General features: G+C 45.5%; 1 protein-coding gene across 3 annotated transcripts in view; it reads right to left on the bottom strand.

Moving 5' to 3' along the window:
* Window positions 1-22,884, bottom strand: part of LOC138528635 (transient receptor potential cation channel subfamily M member 2-like) — a 613,775-nt gene that overhangs the window by 72,605 nt on the left and 518,286 nt on the right. The window contains exon 20 of one of the 3 annotated variants that reach the window (XM_069640449.1): window positions 9,971-10,152. The exons of the other annotated variants lie outside the window; for them this stretch is intronic. Within the exon in view, the coding sequence (XP_069496550.1) occupies window positions 9,971-10,152 (182 nt within the window). The remainder of the gene's footprint in view (window positions 1-9,970; window positions 10,153-22,884) is intronic. 3 annotated transcript variants of the gene reach the window in all.

Here is a 22,884-nt window from a genome sequence, read left to right as displayed (position 1 = left end):
GGACATTAGAGAAATTTACAGAAAGGGCGTAAAATGGGATCGATGGGATCCGCGCCTCAGAGGTCCGCAACCTGCATCTAAAAGGAGATCATCAGGTTGATAATCCGACGCATGGATGGGCAATATGTGGATTCTGTGTCAAGTTTTAAGAGCATATAACATGAGATGAGTTACCCCATTTTGGAATCTGTGGTGTGGAGGTGAATAGGGTTTTAGGATACCGTATGGGGGTCCCTGCAAAGAGCGGCAATCCAAGGTGGAGATGCAGTGGTGTAAGGTACACTAGGTACGCTGGGTCGCACCAGGGTAGGGGGAGGGAAAAGGCAGGGTGGGCAGAGTTGGTAGATGCTAGAGTTAGGGGTGGGAGGGTTCAAAGTTTTGGGGTAAAGGGGGGGACAAACCGCAAAAGCTTGAAGACAAAATGTATGCTTTGAATTCAAGGAAACGTGTCAGAGTATTTAATGTAAGGTACAGACCTAATGGCAATTAGGTGCATATCTCTTAATATTCAGGGACTAAATAACCCAGTAAAACGTAAGAAACTTGAGGGATTTCTAACACAACATCACCCAGAAATATTAGCTTTGCAGGAAACTCATTAGACAGCAGGATAAAGCCAAATTTCATATACGACATTGTCCAACAATAATCCAAGCCAACGCAGTGAATACAACTGCGAAAGTATTAATAGCAATAAGGAAGGGGATACCAATTAAAATAAGTAAAATAAAGGCACATAGCGAAGGCTGCTAACTTTTTATCATGGCAGATGTTGGTCCTACCATGCTAACCCTAGTATTGATTTATGCCCCAAATACAGGTTAAGATAGGTTTTTGATGAAGACGTTGGCAGAACTAAACTCTTTATGGATGGGAAACAGCTGATATTTGGCAATTTTAATTTGGCATGGGATCCAGGTATGGACAGAAGTAGTAGAACTAAATATGGTCACCCTCCTCCCTCACTTGGGCTACGTAGTAAGATAGAACAGTTGGCAATCTCGGATGTATGGCTTACAATGCATGGAACAGATAAAGGATTGACACATTACTCACACGTCCACAAATCATTTTCGCGCATTGACTACATCTGGGCATCGGCTACATTGAAGGGCAATGTTACTAAATCAGAAATTCTTCCCATTGTGCTGTCAGATCACACGCCCTTAAAATTTGAGTTTTATCACCCTCGGCCTGCCCCCGGACTATGGTTCTGGACATGTCCATCTACTCTCTTTCGGGATCCAATAATAAAAGAAAAATTAGAAGGAAAGATCATAGAATTCTTTGAGTTAAACGATTCAGGGGAGATTGAAATTAATATATAATAGGATGCATTCAAGGCTACATTTCGTGGGATTTTTATTTCAGAGGAGGCCCATAGACATAAACAAAGAATGGCTACTGAGTTGGAGCTAGAAGCTGAGCTTAATGATATTATGAAAAAAATTTAAACGGTTGGGGGCTGGCAACAAAAAAGGCATATAGGAATGTTAGGGGGAGACTCCAACTTATGTTAACATCAAAAGCAGAAAAAGGCCTTTTATATGCTGAACAGAAATACTATATGCAAGCAAAAAAAGCGGACCGGTTATTGGCAAGGCAGTTGGCGAGACAAAATCAAGCTTTCTGCACAATTATGGGTGTGAAAGATACTCAGGGGTGTAAAGACTGGAGGTGGGTGTCTGTACTCCTGCTTTCTAAATGGCAGAGGAGAGGACCCCAGCCAAGATTCTCTATTTGGTAAAACGTGGGGGCGAGCAATCAAGGCCTAGCTCTCCAGAGGTGATGCAGAGGTGATGCAGGTTGGTTCTTAAGTACAGTTTAGTCCCCAAGAACCCACAAAGGAATGTCCACACACTGTATTAGTGAAAACACAGTCTTTATATAATTAAGGTTCAAGGTTATATACACAATCACAATAAGTCACTTTGTGCTCAGTTAATCTACAATGGCAAATACTTACACAGTTCTACGTGGTACCACAATTACTATCAGATTTCATTAAAGTGCATCAACTGTACTTAGTTTAAATGTCACACAAGTCAAGTAATAAAGTGAACCAACAATAGACATAGGAGGAAAGCAGCTGGTTAGAATAATTGGCAGAATACGAAGCCCCTACCACCAGGCACATTTCTTTATGATGATCCCCCCACCTGGGCAACCTGTAAATAAAGATATATCATACAAGTCCAGTCCATATATTGTTCACAAGAGTCTTATTTACTCCTAAATAGTTCTACCACCCCAATGTACCTAGAATAGCAGAGTTTGACGTCGGGTCGTCGACAGATCCTTCTTGAGCGGCTCTTTAAGACAGGAGCCATGGATCGTCGAGATCCCACGAGGAAAAAGGGTAAACAGTGTTTTTGCGGCAGCAGCTTCGGTTTGTGCGTTGCTCGTTGACGATCAGTCGAAATGTCCTGCAAGTTGAGGCGTGCGGTGCACCTAAACGATGAGTGTTCGTTGCCACAAGGAATCAATGAAGAACTTTGGCCCAGCATGGGCGTTGAGTCATCAGCGTCTCTGCGGTCTTCGGGTGGCGGGAAACCCTCTGGCGGATTCTCCTCGTTCGTTGGCGGCGTTGACTTTCTCCGGCAGGACGAAAGTGTTCGACAAGGATGAGCAAGGGAGTCCGTGTCATGATGCCTACCCCCGGGGACCCAGACCAAGTCCAGCAACCCCGGAAGCAGGCATCAAGTTACCCCAAGCAAGCCCAACAACCCCCGCTAGGGGCTATTTGGGTGCAGTCCTGGAGCCTATGGCGCCAGGCTCATATGGAGAGTCAGTCCTGGCACCATAGGCGCCAGGCTCATAGATTAAAACTTACCTGATGCAGACCATGCTGCAAACTTACCTGATGCAGACCATGCTGCAAGAGCTCCAAGCCAAAGGAGGCTTGGAAGGGACTATTTTACCTAGGGACTATTTTTTTTTACTCGGGTGGGGCTGGGGAGGAAGACTTACCTGGGATTACTTTGGAGGCTATTTAAACCACGCCCGAAGATCAGCACACGCTTTGCATTATTCTGCATCCAGCAGTGTAACGCTCACCGTGCCTGCAAGTCTGCATCCAGTCTTCTGCCACGCCTGCCTCGAGTTTGGAGCTCCTAGAAAAAGGGAGAAAGAAGGAGAAAAGGTTAGAAAAAGAGAAATACCTTTGATCCTTACCTGAATTCTCGATCCATCGCGCCTTCGAGCTGGAAGAAGGAAGTTATTTTATGCACGTCGCCTCGCCTGCTGCAGTGCTGAGCTGAACTCACCGGCCTTCGCAGCATCTTCACATTTCACTGCAACCTCCTGCATGTTACTGCCGCACTCCGGCACCTAAGGAGAAGACAAGAACAGCAAGGTGAGCCAAGGGAATACACAGAGGAATACCCCCCATAGACTTACCTGATTTTACCACCGGGGGTACTATTCTTCTTCACGGGTCGGCGCAGCTTCCACTGCATCCTAGCCGAACCCTGGCCCCTAAGGGGAAACAAAAGGACAGCAAGGTGAAACAAGGGACTAACAAGGGGAACCCTCCTCAACACAAAAGACTTACCTGATTTTACCGCCAGAGGCATTATTCCCCGAGACTTCATACTTTCTCTCAGCGCCTGAATAAGGGAGAAAGCAACAGGTTACATATGGACATTATTTTATCGAACTGTGTTGAATAATACAAATCCTTACCAGAACATTACCGGCTGCCATGAGGAACTCTTCAGTAGGGTCAAGCTGCAACCTGCAAGGAATCGGACAAGAGTGAAAGTCAGGCACTACATACTTACGGCGTCTTGCCGGGAATATCGGAGTCAATATTGTCCTGGAACTCACCAATTCCTTCGAGCCAGTGAAGCAACTGGTTATCTACGCGCCCCTGCGCTCAATGCACGATGGAAAGTTCATCTTTTCAAATCATCAGGTGAGACTATAAGAGGGAACATCCAAGGTGATCAGTGGGGAGAACAGCGGGGTGGGGGGATTTACGCTCAACTCCACGGGTGGTTAATTCCCTTTCTCCACTTGCAGAAGAATATTCCTACGGGCCAAGCAAACGAAGCTAGGTGGGCCAGTCCAGTCCGTCATCTCCGCCCTACGCGTCACATTGGTGGAGACCGCAGCAGTCCAGTCCATATTTGACGCCTCTGTGGGAGCCATGTGAGTGTAACAGTCCTTGTTTCAATTTTCTTAGGCAAAGGAGCACTGCGGCTCCGGTCGGCATCAGCGGTCGTTGACGGTGATAAACTTCAATGTCCGGGTGCTTCTCTTCGTGATTCCGTGGCGGCCCTGTCTCCATCCGGCAGCCTTTCGAGGGTCTGACATCCAGGGAGCTTTGGCAAAGATCAGCTGGTGCACGATGGTCCCTCGTAGCTCAGGAAGAGATCTCCTAGCCAGGCCCACTCTTGGATAAGTTCCTTGAAGGCACAGGAGCTTTCAGATTAGCGAAGGACAGCAGCAGCGGTTCCTCTTCTTCCAGTGGGCTTCAAAGTTAAGCATATTGTTCAACTTCAGCTTCTGAACAAATTCTAGCAGTGAGAGGCCCCGCCGACAACATATGGTACTGCCGGGAAGTATTACAGGTGTGGTTTGCCGTTTCCCCATGAGAAAGGAAACCAGTGCACCACGTTTGGACAGAAGTGTGCCAACAGCGGGCGGAAAAATCACATCGCGAGAGTGTGCAATGCGCCACCGAACCGGACACAAGGAGGCCGTCCTAGCGGGACTCGACCAGAATACAACTCACGCACACAAGGACCCAGTAGAGACACATATGCAAGAAGAGACTTGGTCAGCCATGTTCGGCAAATCACTGGATGATCACCATCGCCTCGACCAGAGCAAGAGAGAAATCACCATGAGTATGTATATTGGATGACTGACGTAGTGACTTCCCCAGAAGGAGATATCGACATCAAAGTGGGTCAACACCCTGCAAAGTTTCTCATTGACACTGGAGCCACACTGAATATTCAAGTGCGGTGGCCTCCCTGTGCACCGCACTCATCCACGCCTCGGCCAGCCCAGCACTTGCCCACTAGCATATCAGAATTTTGCAAGATGGCACATCCACCAAAATTGGAAGCGTCGGAACAGAAGGTGTTTCAGTGGGCTGCCTGAGGGCCAGTTCAGAACCATGGGAAGGTCTCACCACAACTAAACTACAAAGGGAGACATGCATTGGCAGAGCTGCATGTTCTGCAGTGAGAAGTGCCGGAACACAATTCGCTAGGCCGACCCAGGGCCCAAGAAATGAAGATCACTGACGTGATGTACACAATGCAGTACGAAATCCCTGTGATGAGAAGGTGCCTGAAAGGAGAACCAGTCACCCTTCACATTGACGTGTCTATACCTCCAGTGGCACTACATCCTCGGCGGATACTCGTCCACCAGCAACCGCAAGTAGAGAAAGAGATAGTGTGTCTTTTATGAAGATGGAGAAACTGTGAATTAGAAGAAGAGAAGGGAAGCAAGATGCATGGAAGCAACAAATGCAGGATTTCAAACAAGTGAAAGATGAGCTGTCAGTCACGGCCGATGGCCTCTTGATGCGCGGGAGGAAGATCACCATACCTATGGACCTGTGACAGCATGTAGTGGACTTGGAGCACGAGGGGCATCGTGGAATGGTAGCCACAAAACAGCAGATAGGAGACACCCTGTGGTTCCCAGGGATCGGCTCAATGGTGGAAAGCACTGTATAGAAATGCCACCTGTGTCAGTGCACTTCAAAGCCCAGCAATCCAGAACCACTCAGAATGTCCGAGCTGCCAGATGCTCCATGGACCCATGTGGCGGTTGATTTTTTTTGGACCGTTTGGCAGGAGGCAACTTTTTTGGACCGTTTGGCAGGAGGCAAGTACTGGATGGTGCTAATGGACGAATTCTCCCGGTTCCCCCTTGTACAAATGATCTAGTCTACGTCAGCCAGCACTGTAATCCCATAACTGGACATTATATTCTCTGCGTGGGGCATTCCCGATACGCTGAAGTCAGACAATGGTCCACCATTTAGCAGCCTGGAGTTTCCTTGGTTCACGAGCCACATGGGCATAGAACACCAGAAGATCACACCGCTGTGGCCGCAAGCCAACAGAATGATCGAGACATTCATGGGGAGTTTGAAGAAAAAACTGCAACAACATGTGTTGAGTCCGATGTCACTAAACCAGGCAGTGTGCAGCATGCTCCGAGATTACACAAACTCACCACATGGGATGACAGGAAGATGCCCCTCAGAGTTAGTGTACCAACGAGAGGTGAAGACGAGACTGCCCCACAGAGAGAAGCCCCGGGAGACCGAACTCACAACGCTACACGTTGAGGATGCAGCCAGAAAACTCAAGATGAAAAGATATGCTGATGAAAAACGTAGGGCGCAGTCGTCATCGCTGCAAACTGGGGATAGATTTCTTGTGTGTTGAAAGCAGGAACGGAAATCAGAGTCCAGATATGAAACCAGTCACCTAGTCATCACACAGATTAAGGGGCCCATGGTAACAGCCTGATACCCGAAGAGGGTGATCACACAAAATGTGTCACAGTTCAGGCTTTACCGAGAAGGAGAGAAGGAAGTTGAGGACGAGAAGATGAGTGAGGAAGATCACTGAAAAAAAACTGAGAATGACGAGGAGGTGGTGACAGAGAATGGGCAGCCTGTAGAAAGGTCAATGAAACTGAGGAGATGCATTACACAGCCCCTGAGACTGATCGAGGAAATATGAGGTGAACTGCGAGTAATGGGATTTTGATTTGCCCGTGCGGACATGGTTAACCCAGCATGATGAGACTATCTTGTCACGCTGAATACAGCAAATGAGGTTTACGCATGCGCGCGGATGTGTACCGTGTTAGGCAGAAAGCAAAAGTACAATAAATAGAAAGGATCATATTTCCATGGGTCCATGTCCCTCATTTTGGTGCTGCAGCGCGGTGGGTGCCTGGAAAGGCCCATGCATCTGGTCGTTGAGTGGGGGACAGGAAAGACTCTGGCCGGGAGGTATTTAGGGAGGGAAAGTTGCATGTAATGCGAGAGACCATAGCAGGGAGTGTACCTCAAGTGCGGTTGGTGACCATGTGACACCCATCCAGCAAGAACAGGGCGACCAAGGTAGAGTCCTGTAGAGCATTGCACAGGATGATTTCACAATGCCAGTCAAGGGCAGCATGCAGCGGTACTGAGCAAGGCGGCTGACTGCAGCAGTCACCCCTATGTAACATCATTTGTGCTTATATGTTGTTGTTGGTTGTATGTCTAAATATGTATTTATATGTGTGTATGTTCATAGTTATAGTTCTTTATAATTATAGTTATTAATAGAATAGTGAATGTTAATTGTTAAGTAGGGAGATGTAAATAGTGTTGGGTAGTTGTGTAGATAAGGAACAGGGGATAGGAAATATAGGGTGTTATGTGCCCAGGTGCGAGGTAGGTGAGGGAAGGGGCAACCTGCCAGAGGCTGTCTAGTAGGTGGAGCAACCCAATGCGGCCATCTAGTGGCTCACCTATACAGTGAGGGGGTCCAGGTAGAGGTTAGGGTTCTGTTCATTAGTTCCACCCTAGGGTCTTGCTCTGACCCCTCTTAGTGAGTATCGGCTGATGTTGCAGATCCCACAGAAAGCACTCATGCCAGGGGAACAGAGAATAGGGGTATTGCAAGGAATGTTTGCTGAGAAATTGTGTTTATAATAAAAAGGAGTCCCCGCTGGGATCCCTAGGAATCCACCTTGGTATCGATGTCCCACTGGAGTGGAGTAAGGTAAGAACTCAGGGTGTAGGCCATCTCTTGTTTAACATCAAATTAATTTGCAGGTGCAGCGCCGCTCCCTATCCAGCTGGCCAGGGGTGTGGGGTGGTTGGTTCTATGGGACTTTCGCTGGCCTGGGGTGAGAGCTGTGTACAGCTTAACCCCTGACGGGGCCAGACATCAGGTATTATAGCAGTGAGAGATTGGCCCCTTCTCTGGTGTATAATGTTTGACTGTTACAATTAATCTATAACACACTCTGTGCAGTGCATTATGCCACATAAGGCACCTCCAGGGACTGAGGGGAAGGGTGGGAAGCTTTCAGGGTCAAAGCAAACACCACTTCACCCTAGGATCAGCACTGAGGGGCCCACCAGACAGCCATCCAGCCAAAGTAGAGAAAACTGGCATGACACAAAAGTGAATGTCCTCCAAAACGAACTCCCAGGCAAGAGAAATGGTGATCTGGGAAGCTTGCCCACCTGGAAATCTTGTTTGCTCCTGCCTCTTAGGCTGCTTTCATCGCTCATAGTTTCTCAAACTATTTCTCTTGCTATTTCCTCCCCCTCCTCTCTCACATCTTATGTCTTTTCTTTCTACTCTTCCCCTATTTCTTTGTCCATCAGTCTCTTCCTTTCCCTCTATCTCTCTCCTCAAGCCCTCTCCTTGATGCTCCGCCCTCCCTCGTGCTACTTCTTTTTAAAGGCCTCCCTCCATCTCATTCCTCATTTTCCAGTTCCTCACTCTTTTTGCTTTCAACCTCTCTGCTTTCTCTGCTCACTCCTATCTATTTGCATCCCTCTTCCCATTCCTGATCCCTCTAGAGAACCCCTATGACTGCTGCAACTCATTTGACAAAATGTACAATTAAAAACATGAAAACTAAATATGAAAACACCAAAAATACAAATATGAGAAATTAACCCATTTTAACCAAAATAATGCTGAAAAATGAAACGTATAGTAACACATCTAAGTCAGGAATTAACTGTCCCAAAAATGTAAAACTGCCTGAGTGATGACCCTGAGTGCGCTTTACTCTCTGCTCCTTGTCGGCGACTCAGCTCTTCCTTACACGTATATACCCTCAGAAAACCTATAGAGGAAGAAGGAGGTCACAGGGTCATTCATCTAAGCACACATATACGTACAATGTCACAACCTCCTTTATACACAATTCCACCGACTCCCAGACATATTTCCGAGTTTGAGTAATCCAATGGATATCTGAGCACTAGGATAGCTTTGGCACCTTCTCCACACTGCCCCAAAGTCTCTGAGAGAGTGACCCATGCTTAGAGTTCTCATACGTCACCCACAGGCCTTCAGAGATATATTTATCTTTTATTTTCTGAAGGGAGCACAAGTAATGTACAAGATTAAGGAGATTAATACACACAAAGATGAGTGTTGAAGGATTGCAATGGACGCAATGAGGAGATAATGCAGGAATTCGACCCATCACTGTGGTGAGGAGATAATGCAGGCATTCGACCCATCACTGTGGTGAGGAGATAATGCAGGAATTCGACCCATCACTGTGGTGAGGAGATAATGCAGGCATTCGACCCATCACTGTGGCGAGGAGATAATGCAGGCATTCGACCCATCACTGTGGCGAGGAGATAATGCAGGCATTCGACCCATCACTGTGGTGAGGAGATAATGCAGGCATTTGACCCATCACTGTGGCGAGGAGATAATGCAGGAATTCGACCCATCACTGTGGTGAGGAGATAATGCAGGCATTCGACCCATCACTGTGGCGAGGAGATAATGCAGGCATTCGACCCATCACTGTGGTGAGGAGATAATGCAGGCATTCGACCCATCACTGTGGCGACGAGATAATGCAAGCATTCGACCCATCACTGTGGCGAGGAGATAATGCAGGCATTTGACCCATCACTGTGGCGAGGAGATAATGCAGGCATTCGACCCATCACTGTGGCGAGGAGATAAGCAGGCATTCGACCCATCACTGTGGCGAGGAGATAATGCAGGCATTCGACCCATCACTAGGGACCATCCTGTTGAACATTGCTCTTATAGAACATACAATTCTAATAGTCCTTGTTTATGGAGGAATATTGCATCATTAGAGGTGCAGGAAGCCCTTATAGAACACATGTGAATAGGTGGTGACATCTTTTAATTTGTTGCATTTATGGGAAAAGATGGAGATTGAGTTGAGGGTGATATTGAGAAGAGAGGAGCAGGATACTCACTGAGGCGCTTCCTGCCTACGGTCGGAGGACGGAAGATGATATTTTTAAACAGGAAGTACAGATGACTGAAGACAATAAAGGGAGGGGGTGCAGGGGGGCGACTGCAATACTCTTCGATAAGGTTATGTCGCTGGAACCGCCAGACCTGATCTGTGTTACCTTGTACTTCTGAGAACGTATAACTGTTAGAGGAATAAAAAAACAGAATACCTGTGAGATAGAGACACAACATGGAAGTCAGAATACACAATGCAGTCAGAGAGGGGATAAGAATGAAGCCAGAGGCAAACAGACTGAAACTAATGAACTCACAAGAGTCGAAGCAACTTAGAAAGCAGGATTTGGGATAGGAAGAGAGTGAGGACCTAACAAAGGCAAAGCAAAAGGAACCAGAGAAACATGCAATCAGGAACCAAACGAGAACTGAAACAGTGCCCGTTGGGTGCGTCACTGTACCTCTTTCCTACTTCTTTCCTACCTCCGCTGGCAGGCAAGAGGAACCTAGAGCGGGTAAAGACGAGGAGCCAAAGAGATGCAGACGCATAAGAAAAAAAAAAGAGGCAGGCTGCAAACAGAATAGCCAGACCTGAACTACAGCAAACTGCAGAATTCCAGGAAAAGTATCATGAAATCCAAGGGAAACTCAGAACTGTAACCCATGCATGTATCTTTGTTGCTAATAAAGTGCAAATTTAGCTCAGAAGCAATGGAGTGCTGTACAACATTGAGAACGCATCCAAATAAAAGATACTAGGAATCTATGAGATGCTGAGAAGTGTGGCTTGGAAGGAGTAGCGTTCTGCAGTCCAAGGGATGCAAAGAGCAGGAATGCAAAGGAAGCAGAGATCATTCACTTGGGAGAGGCAGAAAACACCAAGAGAGGTGGACAAAACCCTCAGAGAACAAGGTGTTGGAGCAAAAAGCAGCAGCCAGCACACATCTCAACAAAGCAGTGAGCAGTAAGAGTACATTAGAATGGAGAGTAAAAGCAGCAGCTACTACAGTGGCTAGGAAAGGCAGAAGTATCAAACCTGAGAATGTCATCATTATAACACAAGCCCAAGGTAATAAAAAAACAAGTGAACAAGACAGGCAGAAATAGTACAGATAAAGAGGGAGCTGGATGAGGCAGAGGTCTGAAATAAGCAGAAAGCAAGTGAGAGCTAACGTATATATAATCTCCTATCCCATTCCGAAATAGTGGGGTTACTCAAAGACCATAAAAATGTTGACTACCGCATGACTGGTGCAATCAGTCAAACTTTTAGGCATGGTAAAAGAAATGAAAAGGAACCATGCGCCCTCTTTTAGGTATTGATGCGTTGTGCCATGATGACACTACGTCCATCCACTGCTCCTATGTAGACATTGGGCTTGTAGGCCACTCGCTCTTACATTTATGAGTAACAGAAGCTTACAGAAAAGATAATACCTCCTCTTCTGCAGTTACTAGATAGAAGTGTAGAGAAAACTTAAAGCCATTGGTACACGTTCAGACTACTTGGGGGACTTTTTCCAGAAATCGGTGACGGGCGCACCTGTAAGTAAAAGTCAACAGTGTTCCCCAAGAGTTCTGCAGCTGATCACAACAGGAATATCACAGGCCCACCACCAGCCCCGGTCACTTGTGAAAGAGGGGTGGAGTGACCCAGCCCTGTGTAGTGACCTGCTCCAAAGAGGCAGTAAGACCTTCAGCCCAGAGAGAAGGTGGGGTTTATAGCAAGTGAACAATGGAGGTTTCCCAACTGTTCCTATGTGAGATAAGGTAAACGCCCACGCAGGTCCTGAAACAGAGGGGCCCCTCATCCTGGCTAGTTTAGGGAGTAGAATCTCTGGGAGCAGTACCCTCCTCATCCTACCACCAACTGATGTATTGGCCTTGACTCACAGGACAGACACCCAAAAATGGAGAGTCCAGGGTTAGTCTGCCATAGCCCCTGGAGTGACTGCGGCATCCAAGAGTCATGGAGCAAAGACTGGACTGATGACCGGGACTTAACATAAAGAATCCCCTTCTATGTATTTCACAAGGCCAGCCCGCTCTGAATGCTAAGGTGCCGGCCTGTTCATTATAGTTCCCCCACAGGGATCCAAATGCAGGAGCGCCTAACACTTCTTTTCTCAAGGGCAGTCTGGCCAGTTCCATAGTGGAACAGCACTTGGCTGATCCTGCCGAGCGTAATCTACCCCCCAACACTGATGTAAATGAGAAATGTTTTTTATTATTTATTGTATATGGTTTACAAGAAACCTTTACAAAAAATTAAGAAGAAAAAGAACATTCATTACATCTAAATTTCAAATATACAAGCATTCATTAAAAACATTAGAAACATAGATCCAATCTCAAAATATTAAGGGACAAATTTAAAGGATTCAGTGCAAAATACAGTTCGACAATAGAATTCCAACATAATTTTTTTTTTTTTTTTTTTAAATAGACATTAAGCCTTTAGGAATTAATATATCATATAGTCGAGCATAATCATAGGCGAGGGGCATATAGATCTAGGGCTTTAATAAAACCTGCCACAGCAAGTCCATCCTTAATATTAGTAAAGACACTGTGACCAGATCTGATTATCAGCCCCCATTTGACCCATTACACTGAATGTACCTAAATATTTGTCCCTTAAAGATGTCAGAGCAGTACAATCTAAAAAGAGATGCCGAGAGGTTTCAATCACCCCCGGAGTTTTACAAAAGCGACAAATAGGGTCTAAATCAGAAAACTCCTTCCTTTTATGTAGGACTTCCCGGGTGGGAAGGATATTCCATCTGAGTTTAATGAGAACAGAACGTTAATATCTATTGGGAAATTGAGACAGAATAAAAGACAACAGACCTCTTTTCTTATGGTCGAATTTTAGATCTCTCAGAGAGTGATAAGAATGCAATTCAATGGTGTTACTCCAATCATGACTAAAAAGACACTCCTTAACCTTATTGGGATTCGTTAGTAGAGTGACCCTATCAGTGGAGATATCCGACAGGGTCTTATCACAGAGATCAATGAATGCGTTAAGATATAAATTACGGACCAGAGGTCCCTGAGAAAAAATCGTGTGACCCAGAACAGCATAGAGGGTATCAGGTTTAGGAGAGAGCAGAGCTGAGAAAAGAGAAAGGACCCTCCAGAGAATCCTGGCTCGTAGTGAGACTAGCCCTAGTTCGTACCTAATGGCCACTATTGGAATAGAATTCGGCAATTTCAGAATTTTCCTCCAATAGATACCCTCAAGAGAGTCCCAAAAAGTCAAAAGTGCCGAATAGTGAAGTTCCATGCCATAAAGTAGCTTTGGAGTAACCTTACCCTTAAAAAAGTCTACTACAGGCTTGAGGGAGAACATGCAGTATTTGTTGTCTAATCTAATGGACTGGGAGATGAGTGGGAGCAGTTTGTGTGTAAGAAATCCTCTAAGCTCAATCGCCGAAGGTTGGGCCAGAATCAAAAAACCGAGATAGACGATTTTGTGTGCTCTGATGATGTTTTCACCCCCTATTTTCCATACTTTGTTGTTCTCCGTTCTCCCCTTTGAGAAGACCATGGTACGGCTTTTACTCGGGTTAATCTTCAGCCCATTAAGAATGGCATATTCTTCAAATTTGCAAATGAGCCTCTGCAGGCCAACTTTAGTGTGATCAAAAAGAAGAAAATCATCAGCAAAGGCCAACCATGAGAGCCTCAATTCCCCCAGTTTAGCACTCACCATGCCTGTATTTCCCAGGAAATCATCCACATCAGCCATATAGAGGATAAAAAGACAGGGTGCTAACGAGCAACCCTGTCTCACCCCAATAAGGATCCTTATCCTTCTGGAAAGAGTTCCTGCCAAATGAAGCCTGATATGGACCCCCGAGTTTTCATACATAGCCATAAAAAGAGTTAACAGACCGGTCGGAATGCCCCATTTGGTTAGTTTTTCCCATAGTCTTGACCTGATAACCAAATCAAAGGCATTTTACAGGTCGATAGACGCTACGTAGAGGGAACCATCATATTAACCCCAGGTAGAACTTTGCAGGGCACTAATAATAAGACCATTAAGATTAGTTGAGTGGCCTGCCCTAAAACCTGTTTGTTGTTTGGGGAGAATATGATTTTCCTTAATCCAAACGTTAAGGTGGAAAAGAAGCATTGAGGCAAAAAGCTTACAGTCCGCATCAATAAGTGAAATGGGTCTATAATTTTTGACCAAAGTATGCAGACCTCTTTTAAAAATTGGAACAATATGAGCGGTTTGCCAACTAGTAGGTAGTTTCCCAGAATTAACGACGTCTTGAAAAAGCAGGGAGAGGAGGTTGGCCCAGAGATCTGGCTCGGCTTTAAATGTATTATTAGTAAGGCCATTGGGCCCCGGAGCCCTAGATTTCTTGGCTTTAGAGATAAGTCCTAGTACTATCTCAGAATCGATTGCAGGCTTCCAAGAGTCCTTAGAAAGGTTGTTCCCGAAAAGACAAAAATATGAGCCCTCACCCCCTGTATCAAATAATTCGGTATAATGCTCTACCCATTGAACCTCTGGGATGGCATTCAACTGGTCGGCCTCTGCCATATCGTCTAGGTTAGACAAGGTAACCCAGAATGCCCTCAGATCTCGTTTTATTAGCACTGCAAGCATATGCTCCGCGTCGTTTTGTAGCATAGTAGCTTTTCTTGACTTACAGTAATTTTTATATTTTTTGGCGAATAGTTTTCATTTTTGTTTTTTTATCAACCCATTCAATATCTAGGGCTTGTACACCTCTAATAAGTTTCCGAGTGAGGCCCTTTGCTTTAGCCAATTCTTGATCAAATCTATGAGGGTGAGATATTTTGAAAACACCCTTCCTGAGCTGACCTTGAATACTACAGTGAAGAGCATTAAGAAAACTATCGAAATGAGCTGTATTGAAGACTGCTAATTTCCAAGAGAAAGAGGTATGATTAAAGGAAGAAATCAGTTTACGGTTAAGTACACTGATATTGAGAGGTGACCAACGTACCCCTGTCCCTTGTCCCTTAGTTTGAAAATGGGTAGGACCCCCCGCGGGCAAAAACTTAATGGGAAAAGGACAGATAAATGAAACCCGGAGGATACCATGATCACTCCATGGATTAAAAGAGACCTCGACATTGGACGAAAACGGAGTAAGGGAATGATCTACAAAGACATAGGGCCTCATTACAAATCAGGTGGTCCGGAAATAACGGTGGCGGTAAACCCACCGCCACCATTGTTTCCGGACCGCCTGATCCCGACTCCTGCAGGCGGGAGGTGATGTTCCCGCCAGGTTTGACCTGGCGGGTTTAACACCGCCCGCCTGCAGGTGGATGAGGAAACACTGGCAGCATTACGAGATTCTGCCGGTGTTTCCACGATCCCCATTCCCATTGAGTCCCATAGGACTCAATGGGAATGGGGATTAACACCATTCCGCCTCTGTGATTCCCGGAAAACTGGGGTTGTAATGCCCCGGTAATTCCGGGAATCACGTAGGCGGAATGGTAATACGAGTCCGGCGGTAACCAGGCGTTTTTACCGCCTTGTTACCGCCGGACTCGTAATGAGGCCTATAGTATAAAGTAGATGATGATAAAGATCTGCGCCATGTGGGACAAGGTAAGTTAATTGCATCATAGTAGCCATTAAGACAAGTAAGATCAACCGAATCCAAGGTGGAATTCCACCGACGACCCCATGCGTATTTCAGGCCTAGGCGAGAGTCATCCTCCATAGCCAGTCCCAAGTCGTCATATTTGGATTCGGAAGAAATAGAGCAATCAGAGTTAAGATCACCTGCCAAAATCAATTCACCCCTAGAGTACAGCGATCTCCAAGAAAGAAGCATGTCCGTTAACTTTTGCAGAAACGGCTCAAGAGCAGAGATTCCCTTGTGCCAATATACATTAATCAAGAGTAGAGTGACCGTAAGGTCAGGAGAGGACACCTCCAGGGCCAAGATGCCAAAAAGCGTATTCAAAAGAACCTTAGTCCTAAAACCAAAAGAGGTTTAAATTCCTATAAGAAGACCCCCAGAGGGCCTCCCTCCCAAACTGGGTTTAGCATTTTGAGAAAAGATATCAAACCCATCTAGAACGGGAATTGAGAGCATCCAGGTTTCTTGCAGAAAAAACAGTGTGAAGCCCTAATCATAGTTACAGTATCAGGATTCGTGAAGAGATGCGAATTACCTCTGGAATTCCAAGATAGAAACACAAAGCTATTCGCAGGAAGAGCCTTTGGAGAAAGTTCCGAATGAGGCAAAAGGTACTCATTTCCACAGACCGAAAGTTTCCATTTGATCTGGGCGTGAATTGCCTCCGTTGGGACTGTGGAGTTCTTACCGGATGATATACCATAGTGAGATTGCCCCTATAGTCTGCACCCCCTCCGTTATTACTGGAGAACTGAGTGGATTCTAGTAGGTTTGCTTCGAAACCAAGTTGCTTTAACCCTTCCCTATGCCCCATGATCAATTCCAGGATTACTCTTGATTTAAGAATGATATTACTCACATCTACCCGACCCTGAATAGGAAATAAAATGCTGTCCATGTCATAACTAGAGATGAGTGAGAGCTTGGGAAGTTGATGAAAGATCTTTAAGATGTTACCACGATTAAGACAGGTTGGCATGTCTTGGCCCCAGAGACTGGTAAGCTGTAGAATATCACGAGGAGCTTTTGCTTCTGATAAATGAGGTAGAGAATCAGTGATCTTTTTAGTGAACTGAGTTAAAGAGTCAGCCTCCAAGTCAGTGCCCCTTGCACCTCTTAATATAGTCCTATTCTGGATTGCATTTGGACCCACAGGAAATCTTTCACATGGTTTGAAAGAATTACTGTAATGGACAAAGTCGGGCCCAGAAGGGACACCTTCACGGCCCATAATAGGGCCAATACTTGGCATACTTGAATGAGCTGAATCAAGAGAGATAGGAGCAAAAGGACCCCCCACTGATTGAGCTCCCATACCACAGTCCCTCGTTATAGGCTCAGTGTTGGCAGGATGTCCCTCAGTGACAGAAGAGAAAGGGGGTTCCAGAGATAGAGAAGGAATAAAAGTGGCCTCATCCTGAGACGGGCTAGCAATTGACTTAGACTCTGCCCCGCTGGCAGTTTAGGAACCAGTAACGCCTGGAATAGATGTTTAACCATATCAATATTGACCAGGTTTGCTGTGATCGATGATAAAGTGGTCTCTGAATGACTCGGATCTTTCCCAGAAATGGAGTTAGATGGAATAATTAGGAGATCTACAACTGAGGAGGAATCCTTCGCCTTGACAATAGTATTGGAGGTTAACTCAACTGAAGCGTTGGTGGAAGTCGGCTTTAGTAAAGTTGGAGCTATTGTCAAGGAGCTAGAAACCGCAATGTCCACAACCCCCTCAGTGTTAGGCCCCACTGCTAGGGGGGCAATATTGATGATCGGAGGGCCATCCACCAAAGCATCCGGTAGGCAAGATAGAACTGTTGTAATGGGCAGTAAGTCGGCTGTAGCCGGACTGGCCGCCGTATTAGGAATAGAGGTCACAGAAACCGCTGGTTCAGCAGAATTCCCAGTCCCCTTGTAAACCGGAGAGGGGGATGAGGAAGCTGAGGTATTTGCCAAGAAAAGATTTTTAAAGAATTGGTTGGTATATGAATTAATATTTTTCAAGTTCTTCTGATTTTTAGTTTTCTTCATTTGCTGATTAGTTTTTCCTTTCCTTCCGATGCAAGGCAGAACTTTTTGATGTATAATTTCTTTAGTGGGTTCAGTAGGATCAGATGGAATCTCTGAAGTCGGGATGGATATAAGGTCCACAGAAGAGGCGATGTGGACATCCTTAAGTGTATCGACCAGTTCCAAATTCCTTCCCACAGGGGGAAGAGCTGGAACAGTGAGATTGAAAGGAGGGCCTACCGACTCTACTTGGACTTTCTCCTCCATTAATTCCGTAGTAAGTTTGGTTTGGGGGTAGGGTATTTTACCTTCGACCCAATAACCTCTTGCACACCCTCAGCGATAATTGAAGGAATCATAGAAGGCTGATTACAGAAATCCTGATCCGAGCATTGGGGGACCGTGATACCCGAACCCTTATCTAAAACTGCCCCTTGTATAGTTGGCGTTGTCCCAGTGAGCCCTTGATGTACCATTTGGGCTTCAGCCTTAAACTGGTTAGAAGAGGTTGGATCAGAACCATGTGTGGGCAAAAGTGGATGTTCTTCCTTAATAATTTTAACTAACTCTTCGAATCTATCAAGGCCCTCTAACCTAGAATAGATTTCAGAAAGGAGAAGATAATGTGATCTAACCTCAGACCATATGTTATCATACAGACTCACGAAGGAACTCAGGACCATGTTCAGAGCCGAGAGAATAGGTTGGGTGAGTTTAATTCTATCATCCGCCTCTTTAAGAGTATTATGTAAAATGGACTCGCTGGCCAGAGCCTTTTTTGAGTCTGGAAGTAAACCCCTTTCTCTCAGCCAGTTTTGTTTCTATGTATACTCATCAATAAAGTTGATGATATCAGAGGGAGAGCCCACATAGGAATCATCAGAGATTTGCTGGGTGACATTGTTAGCATTATTAGAGTTGAGACCCAGATGGCTGTCAACCATTGCCTTGTCTGCACATTCTATGATGCTAATATCGTCAATATCCTGAGCAGGAGGGTCTTCAATCTCCAATTTCTTAGCTACATCAACTAGATTAGTATGATCCAATGTGGCCACTGTTGGAAGTGAGTGTAGAGGTTTAACAAGGGTGCTAGTTGCAGTCCTCTTTCCGGAATAAAATGTGAGATATTTTTCCCTTGAATCGGTTTCCCTTGGATACCCAGATTGGATTTTATTTTAGGGGTGGGATTATGGGATTTATTGAGTGGAGTTTTGAACAAAATGGATTTCACTATGGGAGTATGGGGAGTTCTAGCCAAATTGGCAGAAAGATTAACATGGATAGAGGAAGTTTGATTTATACCCCTAGCTGAGGAATTAACCTCTGGCAAGAATTTAATGGGAGGAGTAGCAACATTCTCATTAACCACAGGGGCGGAAAGGCGATCAACAGCCTCTTTTATCATCGTTGATGATTCTGAAGCATTAGCTACAGAGTCATCTGCCATGACAGATGGTTTAGGCGTCCTAGGATGTGATTGGGCAGGGGTTGAAAGCACAATATTGACCAAATTGTTGTTAGAATGATCCAAATAACCCTTAGCCTTTGATAAAGTAACGCCTTCCTCAGGATTGGAGGCTATAGTGGCTGCTAGATGCTCTTCCTGTGTGTCCATTGAGATATCCTGTTTCCCATTAAATATACAACTATTGTAGGCTGTGATATGTGAAATGATACCCGTAGCATTGAATACCTCAGACCTATCGCTAACATGAATTTGGGCCTGAGCCAGGGTTTTAAGGAGAAATGGGTTATGGGGAACATCTGCTGGAACGTGATGTAGATTCCCCAGGGCAGTAGGGGAGGGTTCATCTAAGACAGTGGTGACTAGTGAAGCAGAGGGGAGATTACCAGTAGCAGAAGGAGTCGCAGCAAGAGAAGCCTCCATAGCTGTCTGACTACGAAGTCCCTTACGTGTCATTCAGACAGAACCAGATCCCAGAAAGAAATAGGGGAACTTAAGGAATGACAGTGAGGAGTTAAGACTTAAAAATCTGAGTTTCAGTAAGTAGTATTTGCATCGAAATACACAAAGATGACATACAAAACAGTCAATAGGATTGTAGACACTGATATCTAAAATATTGCACTTGAAACGGGAGGCAACCTCAACCAGATATAAAACTTGTCCAAAGGCACTCTTAAAAAAAATACAGATAAAATGGATCTATGCGAGTTAAAAGAAATGGTGGATACAAATATATTATGTGCTAGAGTTAACAATGTTCTTTATCACAACGAAAATAAAATAAATTGAGTTTTTAAAAATAACTACATTCATCCAAGGACCCAAGTAAAGCGCTCAGTCTCAGGGTAGGGAACGCCCAACATCTTATGGAGCTGCCAGAGTCCGACTCTCCACCCCTAACCCTGAGAACTGGTGAGGAAAATATAAATGATTTTGCAGCTCGGGTCCCCTGGACCAAGTTACTCACAGGTCACAGCCAAACAGCACAACAGCGGCTCCAGCCCTTACTGCCTCCAGGGCTTAACGCAATTTGTGTCGGATTAGTGACACATGATCCGTCACGTGTGCAGGATAGGGTCCGCCCCCTCCAGGAAGCAGAATTGGCAGCAAGAGCAACGCTCGCAGTGCTGCCTGCAGGCAAATTAAAGCACACAGGAGCAAGCGTTCGGGAGACAGAACACTCCTTCAAAGTTCCAATAAACACGCTGCTAGGGAGGTTGGGCCGGCAATTTGTGTCGGATTAGTGACACGTGATCCGTCACATGTGCAGGATAGGGTCCGCCCCCTCCAGGAAGCAGAATTGGCAGCAAGAGCTACACTTGCAGTGCTGCTTGCAGGCAAATTAAAGCACACAGGAGCAAGCGTTCGGGAGACAGAACACTCCTTCAAAGTTCCAATAAACACGCCGCTGGGGCGGTTGGGCCGGCAATTTGTGTCGGATTAGTGACACGTGATCCGTCACGTGTGCAGGATAGGGTCTGCCCCCTCCAGGATGCAGAATTGGCAGCAAGAGCTACGCTCGCAGTGCTGCTTGCAGGCAAATTAAAGCACACAGGAGCAAGCGTTCGGGAGACAGAACACTCCTTCAAAGTTCCAATAAACACGCCGTTAAGGCGGTTGGGCCGGCAATATGTGTCGGATTAGTGACACGTGATCCGTCACGTGTGCAGGATAGGGTCCGCGCCCTCCAGGAAACAGAATTGGCAGCAAGAGCTATGCTCGCAGTGCTGCTTGCAGGCAAATTAAAGCACACAAGAGCAAGCGTTCGGGAGACAAAACACTCCTTCAAAGTTCCAATAACCACACCGCTGGGGCGGTTGGGCCGGCAATTTGTGTCGGATTAGTGACATGTGATCCGTCACGTGTGCAGGATAGGGTCCGCCCCCTCCAGGAAGCAGAATTGGCAGAAAGAGCTACGCTCGCAGTGCTGCTTGCAGGCAAATTAAAGCACACAGGAGCAAGCGTTCGGGAGACAGAACACTCCTTCAAAGTTCCAATAGACATGAGAAATGTAAAGTCTTTGTATGTCCCAGCACTCAAATACCTAAGAGAGGAGGGGGAATTAAACTGTTTGACTGAACTGACCCCCTAATTTTAGGTACACCTAAATATCATAGACTAAAGAATTGGTCAACAGTGTGTCGTCACAGGGTGTGGTGTCCAACCTCACTTAAGGAAAACTTGAGGAGAGGGAGGAATCAATTTCCAAAACCTCTACAAAATTAGTAGCCACCTCACGAGCTACACAGTGGAGAGTGGATACAGAGAGATGCACATTTAACAGATTATTTGCATATCAATTTTATTTAGACATTCAACAATAATAAAATTCACAATAAAAATGCCAAGATGGCATAATTCATCTCAATTCATACAAATCTATGGCACAGTACATAAGAAATTGCACAAAAAGAAAAAACCAAAACACAGTTATAACAACTTAAGTACACAGGGATCAGGAGTGTAAATAAACCATACAAAAAGTATATAAGTATATTAAGTTGATGAGACAGTAACGCAAAAATATTAGTCGAAGTCAACTGTCTCCTTATAAGCCCAACCTAAAAATAAGTTGCCTAACATTAAAAAATGACAAAACTGCATTGACCACTAAATCTCACACTCCTTCACTCCCATTCAACCCAACATGTTTCATTCCTCACTCATTCCAAACATACACAGTCAGGGGAAATTCATCAGGGGCATGCACTTCAAAACAATATGTGCCAAGGTTGTCAATAAGAATGGCAAAATTGATCTCTACGCCACATGGCCTGATTAGTTACAATCACAGCATAAAGTATTCTCACACTGTGTTCAATCATGCCACGCACTCGTAATGTCGCGTGGGGTTTGACTAGTTTGGAACACCAACAGAGACAGCTAATTCCTGCTACTATGCTGAGTTTCCAATTTACTCCAGTGGACTACTTCGAAGCACCAAGAACAGCTATTTCCTGCTACTGTGGTTGGCTTCAAATTTCCTCCAGCAAAGGAAGGACATCAAACTCCTAACATGAGGCCTTAAGTGTCACCCTCTGCGGGGGTGTATATTAGGCGTCTAAGCTGGTAGGTCCCATACGTCAGGGGCTTGCAGTCAATTCAAGTTCAGTCGTAAAGGTCACTTTTCAGTTGAAATGAAGCGACCTTATATTTGTCATCGAGCGTGTCTGTCATTTTCAGCTGTAATCAGAGCAATAACCTCGATGACTATCCTTCCAATGTGGGTGTATTGTTTTTCATCTGTGGGAAGAGATCAGGCCGACTGGATTCTACCTCGTCCTGAAGTCCGTCACAGTGGAGCGTTCGCCTGTCCTTGCTTCAAATGCACGGCATGTCCCAGCACCACCACAGCCCTTAGAACTGTTTAAGGAGCTATCCTATTCATATTTGTGAAAATCTAGCACATTGATTCAGTGAATACTGAGAACACTTAAGTTATTATTTTTGTCTTTATGTAGATGGGTCCTTGAATGCAAGATATACATGTTTTCTTCTATCCGCACAAGCAAGTGCATGAAGCGAGCTGGGTTTCTCTTGCTTTCGCTGGACTGATGTCTGGGAATATAAAGGACCTTAGACTTAGCACGAAAATTGTGGGAGGATGCTCACTTTTTTGCTGCATACAAGTTTACAGATGATATTGCAGTTATTTATACAGTAAGTGTTAGTATTTAAAATTAGATGTAGGGCTCCTTTTTATTCCTGGTACTGGGCTGCCTGCTCCGCACTGACAACTGTAGGACCGGCGAGGGCAACGTGCATGCCACGGCCACCTAACGGCTGCCCACCT

The sequence above is a fragment of the Ambystoma mexicanum genome, chromosome 7q, assembly GCF_040938575.1.
Source record: "Ambystoma mexicanum isolate Mex_15411 chromosome 7q, UKY_AmexF1_1, whole genome shotgun sequence".
Classification (NCBI taxonomy): Eukaryota; Metazoa; Chordata; class Amphibia; order Caudata; family Ambystomatidae; genus Ambystoma; species Ambystoma mexicanum.
The sequence above is the reverse complement of the archived record's forward strand: the minus strand, read 5'-3'. Positions and strand labels throughout refer to the sequence as shown.